This window comes from Gekko japonicus, unplaced genomic scaffold, assembly GCF_001447785.1.
Source record: "Gekko japonicus isolate JY-2015 unplaced genomic scaffold, Gekko_japonicus_V1.1 scaffold347, whole genome shotgun sequence".
Classification (NCBI taxonomy): domain Eukaryota; kingdom Metazoa; phylum Chordata; class Lepidosauria; order Squamata; family Gekkonidae; genus Gekko; species Gekko japonicus.
The window spans coordinates 726,279-741,257 of NW_015173133.1; the positions used below are offsets into that span (position 1 = coordinate 726,279).

Consider the following 14,979-nt stretch of genomic DNA (forward strand, 5'->3'; position numbering starts at 1 on the left):
TGTGGGGGGGGCACTTGTATGGTTCTTCTCTGCTGCAGTGTGGCTGGGGCTGGCTGGTCTGGCAAAAGTTTGCAAACATGCTCCCCCAAACAGTTTGCCCCCATCCCTCCATTGTTCTCTATGGTGGGGAAAAAAGTAATTTTTTTCCCACCATAGAGAACAATGGGATGGGGGCAACCTGTTTGGGGGCCCATAGAATTGGACCCCCTGGTCCAATCTTCATGAAACTTGGTGGGTATGTAGGGGAGAGGTTCTAGTAACCACCCTCCAAGTTTGGAGCTTAAGCAAACCGCGAATAAACTGCAGCAAGCTGATCTGGGGGCAACCTGTTTGGGGGCCCATAGAATTGGACCCCCTGGTCCAATCTTCATGAAACTTGGTGGGTATGTAGGGGAGAGGTTCTAGTAACCACCCTCCAAGTTTGGAGCTTACCCACTCCAAGGTCCATAGGATACAATGTTGCCGAATTGCCGCCGAATTTCGGCGGCAAACCGCGAATAAACTGCAGCAAGCTGATCTGGGGGCAACCTGTTTGGGGGCCCATAAAATTGTACCCCCTGGTCCAATCGTCTTGAAACTTGGTGGGTATGTTGGGGAGAGGTTACAGTAAGCACGCTCCAAGTTTGGAGCCTCTACCCCAAACCTCCTCCCCCCCAGCCCCCCACAAAGTTTCAAGAAGATTTTTGCCATTGACTTCAATGGCCCCATTGGTTATAATGGACCCGAATTTTTCGGGTTTCCCGAATTTTTTCGGGATTTTTTTTTCGGGATTCGGGCAAGCGCATAAATTGCTAATTCGGGATCCCGAAAGCCGAAAAAAGCCGAAAAACATTATTTTCGGCTTTTTTTCGGCTCGGGATCCCGAAATGCACATCCCTACTGTTCATGCAACCCAGTGGTCTTGACCAGCCATCGAGAATTTATGTTTAAGCAGTTAATGGAAAGCCACCCACATAATGATAGGGTTTATGCAGTTGCTTTAGAATGTTTCAGTATTTCTACAGTGGCAGCCAAAAATCTAGGGACTTTGTATGTAGCCCATCCATTTCATTGCTCATTAGGCTAGAAGTCTCAGCAGTTGTAGAAGCAGAATCTTTACTAAGTAGAGGGAAAATCAGCTCCTGTATGAGTTTTAAAAATTCAGGGCAGCTTGAAGAAGAAGAAGAGATTTGATTTATACCCCACCCTTCACTACCCAAAGGAGTCTCAGAGCGGCTTACAAACTCTTTTCCCTTCCCCTCCCCACAACAGACACCCTGTGAGGTAGGTGGGGCTGAGAGAGCTCTGACAGAAACTGCTCTTTTTCAAGAACAGCTGTGCCAGACCTATGGCTTGCCCAAGGTCATCCAGCAGGTGCAAGTGGAGGAGTGAGTAATCAAACCCAGTTCTTCCAGATTAGAGTTCACACTCCTAACCACTATACCAAACTGGTCAATGGTCATGGTCAATGGATTCAATGTGGTTAAGGTTGCAATTGCATGTTCTCTCTGAGTATGGAATACCTTTGTATCTACCTGACAAGACTGTAGATGGTAGAGCATTATGACACATCAACAGAAAGGCATGTCTATATTTAGGATATGGTAAATCACAAAAATACGGTAGGGGAGTGCCAACTGTGTGAAGGTTGAGCAAACTCTTCTTGCCCTCACTGATGTATGTTTATAATCCAGATGTTTCTAATGAATTTCAACCAGATGTTTTAAGCTCATCAACATTTCTGTTGAAATCTCTAGGCACGTTAGCTTGTAATTCACCAATTTATCCCAGTTGTCTTATGATTGTCTAAATTAATAAAAGGGAGCAAACTTAACTCTGGATCTGACTGCAGGATCTTTCACTTTAAAATGTCCTTTATAAGAGATTTCACCCCCTTCAACTCTTAGAATAACACCGGCCACACATTTGCCCCCCCCCCAGTATACTACGAAGTGGTTGAACAATATTCTCAGTAGCAGCTTCTATCCCATACACCAGCTTCATATAACAAATGACCAGCTATCTCAGAGTTAAATACTCTGAGCGCTGAAGGTATGTATTGTCCCCCTGAAGTATGAAAGCATCGTGATTCGTATCCCAATGCTGTTAGCAGCTCTTATTACTGATGTCATATGAGTTCTCCATGAAAGATCACCACTGAACAGTACTTCCAAGTATTTTAACTAGTGACCTGTTGCATAGGCAGATTAGCCATGGTCCATTTATATTCCCTTACATTCGCTTTTCTACTAAAAATGACAAGCTTAGACTTTGCTACATTATTTATCAAACCTTCCCTACAGCAGTATTTAGAAAGTAGATAAGTTCACACAGGCCCACTATGGATCTAGACAGCAAAATAGTGTCATCCACATGCAGGAGAACTGGCGGCTTCACTGATGCGAGATAAGGCGAGTGGCAATCCTCTTGTAACAAAAAATAATTAAAATCATTAATATATAAATTAAGGGGCTGAAATGCATCCTTCCTTAACACATTTATCTAGTGAAACAGGATCTGTCAGTACTCCTGAAGGGCCCCACCTAACTTGGGCTGTTGTATGGTCATAAACCTGACGGATAAGAAATAAGAGACATTCATCCATAGATAGTTTTCCCAATTTTGCCCATAGTTTATTTCTAAGTATCGTATCAAAAGTGTTTCTGAGATCCATGAAGGTCACACTTAGTGATCCCTTCTTATTACCAGTATATTTATCAATAATAAACTGTAGAACGTTGCAGTGATCAATTGCACTAGTTCCCCTTGGGAAGCCAGATTGTTCTTTCCCCAAGATTGCCTTGTTTTCTAGCCAGTTTACTAACCTGCCATACAGCATGGATGCATATAATTTCCCCAGAACTGACAACATGCTGATAGGGCGGTAATTACAAGGATCTGATGGGTCTCCTTTCTTGTGTATTGGCACAGGGATAGTATGCCACCAAATAACTAGGCATTATGTCTGTATCATTAACTTTTGTAAAACTGGTGCAAAAACTTCTGCCCACCAAGTTGGGTTTGATTTAAATAATTCATGGGGAGCCATGTCAGGGCCTGGAGCTTTACCTGACTTCATTTGTATTATTAAAGTTCTAACTTCTTTAGCTGAGACAGGAGGCCACGCATTGGTGCCAGATGATAAAGCCAGCTGAGCATCTGAGTAGACCACAATTGGATCAGAAAACAGAGTTTCAATTTCAGCAGTTTCATAGAGCTAGGCAGACTCAAGCATTGCCCAGAGTTTGGCCACATAACTAGAAATTTCAGGAGTAGTTCTAGGATTCATATACTCATCTCAAAACTCCAGGAATGCTGTTTTCCTTGGGGGACATAGTTTGTTTTCAGCTCAATCAGTTCCTCTTGAAACAAAGCCACTCTGATAGGATAGATGCTAGTCAGTAATTCTTCATAAGGCCACGAGTATCATGATATATTCATAGTGAAAGTAAACTTAAACAGCTTGGGGGGGGTGTTTACTAAAAATCTCAGGCAGGCTGTATCCCAGAGTCAGGTGGGCCACTTTTGGCCTGTAGGCCACATGTTTGTCGCCTGTGTTCTAGATACATTCATGAAATAAAATGTGCACATTTATATTCTAATAATAAATATACTGGCTAGGAACTACTGTAGTCTTATGAAAACATCTGTCTCTGTTGGCTAGCAAACAGCAAAAAAGGAAATAATAGCATCATTGTGGCAAAAAAGGCCATATCTGGGATAGAAATAATATGCAAACCTCAACATTATCATGCAGAAACAGCAGACACATTTCTACAGTGAACTCAGGAATGCATTATCTGTATAAAGTAATTAACCAGCTATGATATTAAGGACCAGGAGTAGAATTTGCTATTAAGCAAAACTTTACAGTGCTGGCTGTTTGATACCATCATCGTTATAAGTATAGTGTGATAGCAATGTAATTAGGTAATTTTTTAAAAAAACTTTCACCATTAATCGAGTATTTCTTTCCAGAAATGTTATTTCATCATCCCCCCCCCCCGGTACCAAAGTTTTCCTTATTGGGTGGGATAGGAAAAATGAATGTGTATCTCCTCTTTATCCTCCAGTCACATGAATAGTAGCCCTTTGATGTACTTGTTGGTGGAAAATGGCATTAAGTCACAGCTGACCTATGGCTCCTTCATAAGGTTTTCAAGGCAAAAGAAGCTTAGAGGTGGTTTGCCATTGCCTTCCTCTATGTCGCAATCATGGGCTTCCTTTGTTGGTCTCCCATCCAAATACTAAGCAGGGCTGACCCTGCTTAGCTTCAGAGATATGACGAGACTGGGCTAGCCTGGACCTGGATAGGTCAGGGAAGGTGTCCTTAGGCAAAATAAAGGATGTCCTTAGGCAAAATTGATGTGGCTCATTATGAAGTGGGGAAACAATTTTTCTAGAACTTTCATAGTTGTGGGTGGGTACTGAGATTGTCTACCAGTGCTATTAATACTATCAACATCTGGAAGAAGGGCAAAGGGAAGCATGATCCTTTTGACTAATACTGCTGGCTTTGATTAATACTGCGTTGGGAGGCAGTGTCAAGGTTCCATCTTATCACCATATTAACTTTCGTAATAAAGCGCCTGAATGAGATAGTCCAGAAGCTTGGAATGAGGCCTCTTCACTTCTGCTAAAATCTGAGCTTGTTTAGTTCTTGGCTGATTTAAGAACACTTTTATGAACCAGTTGGAACCTCAGGGAGCAATCCTGAGCATGTCTACCCAGAAGTAAGACTCATGTTATCCAGTGGGGCTTACCTGCATGAAAACATCCTTAGGATTGCAACTTCATTATGGTAATGGGCTAGGGAATATGCAGTAACCAAAAGTTGCATCCAAATGAGACACAGCTGATGACTGAGTATGCTTGATCTTGGGGCGTAGCTATAGATTTGGGGGGAGGGTTGTAAAATATTTTAAGTTTACATAAATTTTATGCTCTTCTGTATGCTTGGCTTTATTAAAATGTAGTGCTTTTGTATCTATAGGTCATTGAGAATTACTACTTTTTAGCAGAAGAGTGAGAATAAAAATTGAGTATGGCTGTCTTGTGGAATTCAGGTCCTCTTAGCCATTTAAAATATTAACATGGCACTAGGGATTCATCCCTTAATGTGTTGTTAAAATCTTTAAATGCTGTAAAGCTACATAGGAGCCCCATTCCTAATGTACAGAGGAACCTTTTGTCTGCGCATGCTCATACTGTGATACAAAGAAAATCATGTAACATAATCTTGTACTGTGCTACTGCAGTCTAATGAAATATGGTTTTTGATGTAAAATAGTAAGTAATCATTAGTTACATCCTTTCTTTTTCATATTTTGAAGAAGAAAGAAGATTGGATATCGATGAGAAACCTCTTGTTGTGCAATTAAATTGGAACAAAGATGATAGAGAAGGACGGTTCGTACTCAAGAATGAAAATGATGCACTTCCCCCAAAGGTATGAAGAAGCAACATAAGCAAGTCTTGTAGATACTCTTGCAAGTGTGTGTTTTCATAATTTCCACTTGGTGTTTTTTTTTAAACCCACTAAACTGACATAATATCCTTGGGTGTACATGGTAGATTCTCTTATACTCCTCCATCATACTCATGATATAGGCTATGAGTGTGTGCCATCGGCTAGTCAGCTCTGATGGCAGAGTAGGTAGTAGCATCATGTCCTCTTTGTCTGCTGTTGAATTACCTGCTGAAGCTAGGCAGCGGCAGCTAATGATAGGTTCTAAGGAGATCATTCTAAGATTTATGGTCAGAATCTTAAGTGAAACCGTATAAATTATGTGCAGGCAGTGAACTTTCATCTACCTCTTTTGGCACAGTGACTGGTTGAATGATTGTAGAACCTGAAAGTGAACGTTCTAGGCCTCAAACAGATTTCATATGTGGCTTATATACTGATAAAATTGCTGATGTTCATATGAGCAGTAATTGGACTAGCTTGACAGTAAACATACGGGAAAAATATGCCACTTTCGTAACACTTTTGAGGATCTTTGCTACAGTTGACTGTGAAATTGTATTAGGTCCACTTTGGACTAATCAGTCCAAAACCCATTTGTGAGACTTGTGATGAGTAGTATGAATAATTTTTAGGAGTGTGCATTCGACTAAAACTGAGCTGAAAAAATACCTGGAAAATACTTTCTCAGTATTTTGGGGGTATCGATGAAGCTGGTTTTCGCTTTCAGATATTGTTCATCTATATATCTAATAGCCAAGGCGCCCCCTGCGTATGGATATCTAAATCTGCACATTGGGGACACCTGGGGGGCAGGGAGATTTTCCTGCACATTTGGAGCAATCCCCAGATGTGCAGAAAAATCTATAAATATTAAAAAACACCTATGGGGGGATACTTAAATCTCCCCAAAAGTAAAGGAGCGTTCTCTGCGCATACGCTTTGAGAAGCTGCCGCCACTGGAGGTGGGAGGCGGCAGGAGAAGGCTTGGTGGGCTGGCCGGCCACTCAGGCCTCGCTGCTGCCACGAGGGGGGGGAGAAAGCTTGGCAGGCCCAATGGCTGGGAGCCGCACAGGCCACGCCATTGGTGCCGGGGGGACGGGGGAGAAGGCTTGGAGGGCCGGGCGGGAGCCGCACGGGCCTCACCATTGGTGCTGGGGGAGGGGGAGAAGGCTTGCCAGGCCCGGCAGGAGCCACACAGGCCTTGCTGTTGGTGCTGGGGGAGGGAGAGAAGGCATGGAGGGCCCGGCATGAGCCGCACGGGCCTCACCGTTGGTTCCAGGGGAAGGGGGGAGGCTTGGTGGGCCTGGGGGGAACCGCACGGGCCTTGCTCTTGGTGCTGGGGGAAGGGGGGAGGCTTACCTGTGACTGCTTCCTCCTCCTCCACGTGGAGCTCCCCCCGCGACTATCGCGGGTCCCCCTTCTTGTCTATCCTAAATGGCAAAGCCCCCCAAATCAAGAAAATATTCTGGATTTTTGGGACTGCTGGATAGATAAACTTAAAGGCATTTAAAGAGATCGTGGTCCCTTTAAATGCCTTTCCCCCTCTCCATTGAAATCATTGGAGGATGGGGGGTACCTTTTTGGGAGCCCATAAAATTGGACCCCCACTCCAATCTTTTTAAAACTTGGGTGGCTTTTTTTGAGAAGAGGCACCAGCAGCAATACTGCAAATGTGGTGCCTCTACCTCCAAAAACAACTCCTCCAAGCCTCAGATACCCCCCATGGGTATAGTGGAGCTGGAAAAATTCAAGTTTCCTGAACATTTCTTGAATCCAAATACCATACCTGTTTTCAGATTCGGGAATATCAGGAAATACCAGTATTTTTGCGTTTAATATGCCTGCACCCCCAAAATACCAATTTTTTTGCACACCCCTAGTAATTTTGCAATTTCTCCTAGTCCCCAGTTTTCCCTTGGTGTCCATTGATGCATGGGGTATGCAATACCAGGATCCAGCCGCTCATGGTTCAGTGGAAAAACACCCATGCCTTTGTAAAGGGTCTCCAGTGTGGCATATTATTTTTATTTATGGATTTATGAGCCACACACCTTTAATGAAGACATGGGTGTAGTATTCGGAATATCCATGAATGGTGGAAATAATAATAATACTTTCGATTTATTGATCGCTCTTTCCCACACACCTGCGGGCTCTGAGCGATTTACAGTTAATCTTTGACAATTGGACTAACAATATTCGTGGGGGATAGGGAAGACAACATACAGCATTTTTAATTACACACACATTGCAGCAAGCCGGGCCTTCATTTGCGGGCTGGATCAGTCGTGTTCCGACGGCATGTATTCTTGTCGGCTGGCTGATGACGTCAGGGCTTCTTGATGTTGTGCTGCAACACTGCCACTGCCTGGCCGACTCGCTCCACTGCAGGGAAGCCGAAAGAGCTCTTTAATCTTTCGATCTGCCGCGCCTCAGAAGTCACACTCGGCAGCTAACACCTTCCCTTACGGGTGGTCCCCAATTTATCTACTTGCCGAAGCTTTCGAATTGCTGGGCAGACGATGAGCTAGGACAAGGCTTGGTTGCTCACACCAGCATGCATGCAGATACCGTAAAACAAATGAACTTAAACCCAATGTCCATACTTAGCAGACTCCAGGAACTTTAGTAAAGTTCTGTACTTTTCCACTGATGTCTGAATTGCTGGACACCGGAAGTGCACATCCCACAGAAATTAATTTCAGCCCCCCACCCCACAGAATTATTTAGTATTATAAACATTGTCAGATCATTTAAACTGTCTGCGTTATAGCACTTACAATCACTGGCTATTGATCAGTAATTTTTTCCACCTGGAAGGGAATGGACTTCATGAAACTCCTCAGAATTTAGTAGTAGACTATCAGAGGAGCTGACTGTGGCACAGATCATGAGCTACTCATTGCAAAATTCAGACTTAAGCTGAAGAAAATTGGGAAAACCACTAGGCCATTCAGGTTTGACCTAGATCGCATCCCTGATGAATATACAGTAGAGGTGAAGAATAGCTTCAAGGGTCTAGATTTGATAGATAGAGTGTCTGAAGAATTATGGACGGAGGTTCGTGACATTGTACAGGAGGCAGCAATCACCACCATCCCAAAGAAAAAGAAATGCAAGAAAGCAAAGTGGCTGTCTGATGAGGCTTTACAAATAGCAGAGGAAAGAAGGAAAGCGAAAGGCGAAAAGGAAAGATTTACCCAACTGAATGCAGATGTCCAGAGAACAGCAAGGAGAGATAAGGAGGCCTTCCTGAATGAACAATGCAAAGTAATAGAGGAAAAAATAGAATGGGAAGGACTAGAGATCTCTTCAAGAAAATTGGAGAAATCAACGGAGCGTTCCATGCAAAGCTGGCCATGATAAAGGACAAAAATGGTAGGGACCTAACAGAAGCAGAAGAGATTAGGAAAATATGGCAAGAATACACAGAAGAACTATACAAGAAAGACCTCGATGTCCTTGACAACCACGACGGTATAATCACTGACCTCGAGCCAGACATCCTGGAATGTGAAGTTAAATGGGCCTTAGAAAGCATTACTAACAACAAAGCTAGTGGAGGTGATGGTATCCCAGCTGAGCTATTCAAAGTCTTAAAAGATGATGCTGTTAAAGTGCTGCACTCAATTTGCCAGCAAATTTGGAAAACGCAACAGTGGCCACAGGATTGGAAAAGGTCAGTATACATTCCAATCCCAAAGAAGGGCAATGCCAAGGAATGTTCAAACTATCGCACAATTGCACTCATATCACACGCTAGCAAGGTCATGCTCAAGATCCTACAAGCTAGGCTTCAACAGTACGTGGATAGAGAACTGCCAGAAGTACAAGCTGGGTTTCGAAGAGGTAGAGGAACTAGAGATCAAATTGCCAACATTCGCTGGATTATGGAGAAAGCAAGAGAGTACCAGAAAAACATCTACTTCTGCTTCATTGACTATGCTAAAGCCTTTGACTGTGTGGATCACAACAAACTATGGCAGGTCCTTAAAGAGATGGGAGTACCAGACCACCTCACATGTCTCTTGAGAAACCTGTATAAGGGCCAAGAAGCGACAGTTAGAACCGGATATGGAACAACTGATTGGTTCAGCATAGGAAAAGGAGTACGACAAGGATGTATATTGTCACCTTGCTTATTTAATATATATGCAGAGTACATCATGCGAAATGCTGGCCTGGATGAATCACAAGCGGGAATTAAGATTGCTGGGGAAAAGATCAACAACCTCAGATATGCAGATGATACCACTCTAATGGCTGAAAGTGAAGAGGATCTAAAGAGCCTCTTGCTCAGAGTAAAAGAGGAGAGCGCAAAAGTGGGCTTGAAGCTCAACATAAAAAAAAACAACTAAGATCATGGCATCTGGCCCCATCACTCCTTGGCAAATAGAAGGGGAAGTTGTGGAAGTAGTGACAGACTTCACGTTCCTGGGATCCCAGATCACCGCAGACTGTGACAGCAGCCATGAAATTAAAAGATGCCTGCTCCTTGGGAGGAAAGTGATGGCAAACCTAAACAGCATGATAAAAAGTAGAGACATCACCCTGCCAACAAAAGTTTGCATGGTCAAAGCAATGGTATTCCCAGTAGTCATGTATGGCTGCGAGAGTTGGACTATAAGGAAGGCCGAGCGCCGAAGAATAGATTCTTTTGAACTATGGTGCTGGAGAAGACTCTTGAGAGTCCCTTGGACTGCAAGAAGATCAAATCAGTCAATCCTAAAAGAAATCAACCCTGAGTGTTCCCTGGAAGGCCAGATAATGAAACTGAAGCTCAAATACTTTGGCCACCAAATGAGAAGGGAGCACTCACTGGAGAAGACCCTGATGCTGGGAAAGATTGAAGGTCAAAGAAGACGGGGACAGCAAAGGATGAGATGGTTAGACAGTGTCATAGATGCAACGAATATGAAATTGAGCAAACTTCAGAGGACGGTGGAAGACAGGAGGGCCTGGCGTGATGTGGTACATGGGGTCGCGAAGAGTCGGACTGAACTGTGTGACTGAACAGCAAAAATCAGAGGAAATCCACAGAGGTAGAGAGGGATTGAATAACAAGCAAGACAGAGTTGAGGGTATCTGCTCATCCCTTACATGTACCCATGGTAACTTTTACTCTGAGGAACTAACAGATTATTGCATGGCTAGTATCTAAGCCGCTTAGGTCTTCATTAAGGAGGCTGGATGTTTTCACACAAATTGTAGAACATTTATTTATATTTGGATAACTGAAAAGCCATAATGCAACAAAGCCTAGACAAAGTCATACAAGATAAACAAGGGAGGTGCTGATCCAGAAGCTTCAGCAGGTGCAGAATGCAGCAGTGCACTTGTTGACTGGGATTTCTGTGCGGGAGCACATTCAGCCTGTGTTGCTCCAGCTGCATTGGTTGCTGTTTGAGTACCGAGTCAGGTTTAAGGTTATGGTATTAACCTCTAAGGCCCTATGTGGTCAGGGACCAGCATACCTGCGGGACTGTCTCTCTCCATATATACCCCGAAGGGCCTTGCACTCTTCAGACCAGCGCTATCTAGTAGTCCCCAGCCCGGCCTTACCCCAACGGGGGCCCGGGCCTTCTTGGCTGTGGCCCCAGCCTGATGGAACATACAATTGAGATCAGGGCCCTGTGGGATTTGTTATAGTTCTGCAGGGCCCGTAAAATGGAGTTGTTTTGCCAGACCTTTGGTTGAGGCAGTGGACATCAAATAACATTGGCCTCCTCTACCTCAAGTGCTCCAGGATGTCGCACCAGGTGCAGTATAATGGGCACCAGGTGCAGTACTTTTAATACCATCAGACTGATCCACCATCCCTCCTGGCATGAGTTCAGCATACTTTGTAATTGGAATTAACTGTCAAACTGCCAGTTTTAAAATATTTTTAAAATCCTGTTTCAATTAATGCTTGCCCTGAGTCCACTTGTGGGATAGGGTGGGATATAAACCACAAATTTTTTTTTTTAAAAAATTCATCAATCACCCTATATAGTAGATTCATTTAATTCTGGATTGTGTTAAGCTGCAAAATCACAGTCCAGTAGCTGCTTATACCAGGGTATGTATTTTGAATTATAAAAGTTTTCAGATCACTGTTAGTCAGATATTTTTGTTTATTCTTTAAAGTCGGTTGGTAAGAGATCAAGTCGTCCTTTTATTTCCATTCAAATACACAAAATGTTTAGCTAATTATTAAATTGTATTCACTTTGTCCTTTACCCCTGTACATCGTCTAGTTCTTATGTGGTGCAGGTTTAGGAGGCAAAAAGAATGGAATGATAAACGCTAGTTAAAGTCTGATTTTGTTGTTGTTGTATAAAGATATTTACATCTAATTAAGGTCATACAAGCATGGTACAGGGTACCTGTGTGCCTAGGATTTGTGTCAAGAGTAACATTCTTCACTGACGGAGGGTTTTTCCACTGATTTACTTTCTCCCATTTAAAACTCCCTGTTGTGTCAGGTGTTGTTCCCAGGGGTACCATGAATCCCAGGGACAATGTATCAGAGGGCGCAGGTGGCTGCAGCAGGAGGGGACTGGAAGAAAAGTTCCATTCTACAGGCAGAGCTCTTCTTGCAGGGGAGGGTGGGATACAAATCGAATCAGATAAATAAAAATAATTTTTTGAAGCTCATTGGGTGCAGCTCATATTCTGAAACAGCATGAGGCACTGCAGATGTTTTTCAAAGTTGAAAAACCAGAGCACAGCACTAGCTCTATTGTAGAGATCACACTGATTACTTATTTGGTTGAGGGGACTGAAACTAGCTTTGCTGTTGATAGTTTGAAGCAAGGGTGTGGTCATGGAAAGTATAATTTTTTTAAAAAATTCTGTCACTGGTCTAAAAAGGTATAATTCGTCTTTGGTCTTCTGTGCAGGCACATAGGGGACTGCATATGTGAAGACCTGCCGACGGAGAGGATTTTGTAGCTTCTAAGGAGTGGAGAGGGTGTCTCTCCCTTTGGCTCATGCTCAAGCGCTCCTGCTAAAAGCGTGCCAAGGATGAGGGGTGCTATTTCCCCTCAGTTCTAATTTTGCTTCTGAGCTGCGAGGATCTTCTAGCTTTGCTCTGTTTGCTCATCTTTTACATTTCCCCATGTCCCTTCATGGGATTGCTGAGTTGGTATCATTTTTTCATATCTACCTTGCCATAGCTCAAAGTCTTTTATTTAAGAAGTGCCCTTTAATGTGGCACAAAAATGCCTTGTTCAGATGAGCACGTTCTCTGTTTGGTGTGCCTTGGGGAAGCCCATGATATGCCCTCCTGCCATATCTGTCAGCAGTTTACTCCCAAAGCCAGAGCAAATAGGGCTTCTTGCCTCAAGTAAGCCCTTTGGAAACATGTCCTTTCAAGTTCTGATATGCTGGCAGTGAAGTCATCTGCCTTGCGTGAACCTATTCTGAGGGCCAAATCTTGTCATTTCTGACCTCAGATCCACATTGCCTCCAGTCCCATTCTCCAGAACCATCAACAGATCAACAGAGCTCATCTGAGCCCCCAGTGAAGACGTTGCACTCAAAGTCCAAGCATTCAGACAAGGCTTTTGGATCCGAGCTTCTCCAAGCAACCAGATAGACATTCCAGGACCCTGGCCCCTGAACCTTCAGAGCCGATACTTCTGGGTTGCCTCACTGATTCCCCGTACATCTTTGCCACAATTTGGGGATCCTGTTGGTTCAGACTCTGAAGCTGAGCCTGTTTCAGTTTGGGAGGTTCTGGTGCAGATGGAGAAGTCACCTCCACCCCTGCAGCCTTTGGGTGCAGCACAGCAGGACAGGCAGCTTGTGCCCTCTCAGCCCTTGGACCTTGGCAGTTCCTGTACCAGCAGGTCTCTTGGCCTTCTTACCCTCCATGCCCACAGCAATTGGGCAAGCCGCCAACTCCGGATCCAGGTTCTTTACGCAAGCATTTATCTACTCCCCCCCCCCCCAGGGCTGTATTTTCACCCAGATTCCTACTCTACAAACCACCGTAACAGAGCTACTAGCATTGAAGTTGTGAGCGAGCCTGCATATGACTATCGTGTAAATTAGTTTTTTAGAAGATTATTACCATAACCATGTTAAAATCTCAGAATGAATTCTTTTAAACTATATTTTAAGAATGATTTAAACGTTGTAGAATCCTAAAAGAGATGGACTAATCTCAACTGAGCTTGCAAGTCAGTTCTAGTTGTAACTGAGATGTCATTTCTATCTAAAAACCCTTACACTTAAATGCATATTTCTATATCTGACAAAGCTTTGAGTGAGTCACCGGTAGGTATCAGGATGATCCAGTACAATCACCCATTCATTCCAACGCACAACATGCCTCCTCAAGCATGACACTGAGTACAAACAAGGGAAAGCAGTGCATGCTGAAATTATTTGTTGCAATAACCTATAGTTACAAAACTTACAGTGTGCCTTTCAACACAGTTGGGCTTCTTTTGTTCAGAAAGGTTGTTTTTTCTTCTTAGAAGAAGAAGAGATTGGATTTATACCCCACCCTTCACTTGGAGTCTCAGAGCGGCTTACAAACTCCTTTCCCTTCCCCTCCCCACAACAGACACTTTGTGAGGTAGGTGGGGCTGAGAGACCTCTGGCAGAAACTGCTCTTTTTCAAGATCACCTCTGACAGAACTATGGCTTGCCCAAGGTCATCCAGCAGGTGCCAGTGGAGGAGTGGGGAATCAAACCCAGTTCTCCCAGATTAGAGTCCGCACACTTAACCACTACACCAAACTAACTCTAACTGGCTTCTTAGAAGTCACTTTAGCGCATATATATATATTAAAAGTACATGCATTTAATTCATTGGTACCAAGGAAATATTAAAGGGTATCAATGATTATTTGTTACAACGTAATGCTATTGGAGCAAACACTCGGGCTTTGCCACCTCACTTTTAAAGCGACCAACCATGCGGAAGGACTGCTTCTTCGCTCTCCCTGTCTAAAGCCAATCGCCTTTGGAGGGGGAATTTCACTGCGCAAACACCTTGGTTGCAAAGACCAGGCTTGTGCACATTTACTCGGCATTTACTACTGTGGGTTGGGAAATACCTGGAGATTTTAAGAGTGGAGCCTGGGGGGGGGGGCAGTTTTCTGTATTTGAAGCATGTGCATGATTTCAGACAAAGCGACACAACATGCCAGCCTTCCTAGATCCTGCCCAATGCCTTTTCACCTGGTGGGCACTGCAGAGGAGAGGACTGGAGATCCGCCTGCATCCTGAGCCTTATCCCACACCACAATTTGCAGGGGGTGCTGGGGGAGCACCCTGTGCAAAAGTGTAATATGCAAACTATAATCAGCACCCATGCTATAGCTGGACTGGCAGAGAGGAGGATGGACAGGCCTTGCTCCTAAGGGGAAGGTATGGAGGAGTTCCCTCCTTTCTTCCTGCTTCAGCCTGGCAGAGCCATCTTGCCTTTATCTGCCATTAGAGGGAGGAAAATACAGCCTATCTGCAGCTGTCTGTATGTATGTGCTTTGCCAATTTGCAGAGGTGCAAAGCTGAGTGAGTCTTGAAGCCAAATA

The 14,979-nt window shown here is 43.9% G+C and overlaps 1 protein-coding gene across 1 annotated transcript in view; it reads left to right on the forward strand.

Annotated features, from left to right (window-relative positions):
- MLLT4 (myeloid/lymphoid or mixed-lineage leukemia; translocated to, 4) overlaps positions 1-14,979 on the forward strand; it is a 170,694-nt gene that overhangs the window by 37,575 nt on the left and 118,140 nt on the right. The window contains exon 3 of the mRNA XM_015422166.1: positions 5,313-5,428. Coding sequence (XP_015277652.1) covers positions 5,313-5,428 — 116 coding nt within the window. The remainder of the gene's footprint in view (positions 1-5,312; positions 5,429-14,979) is intronic.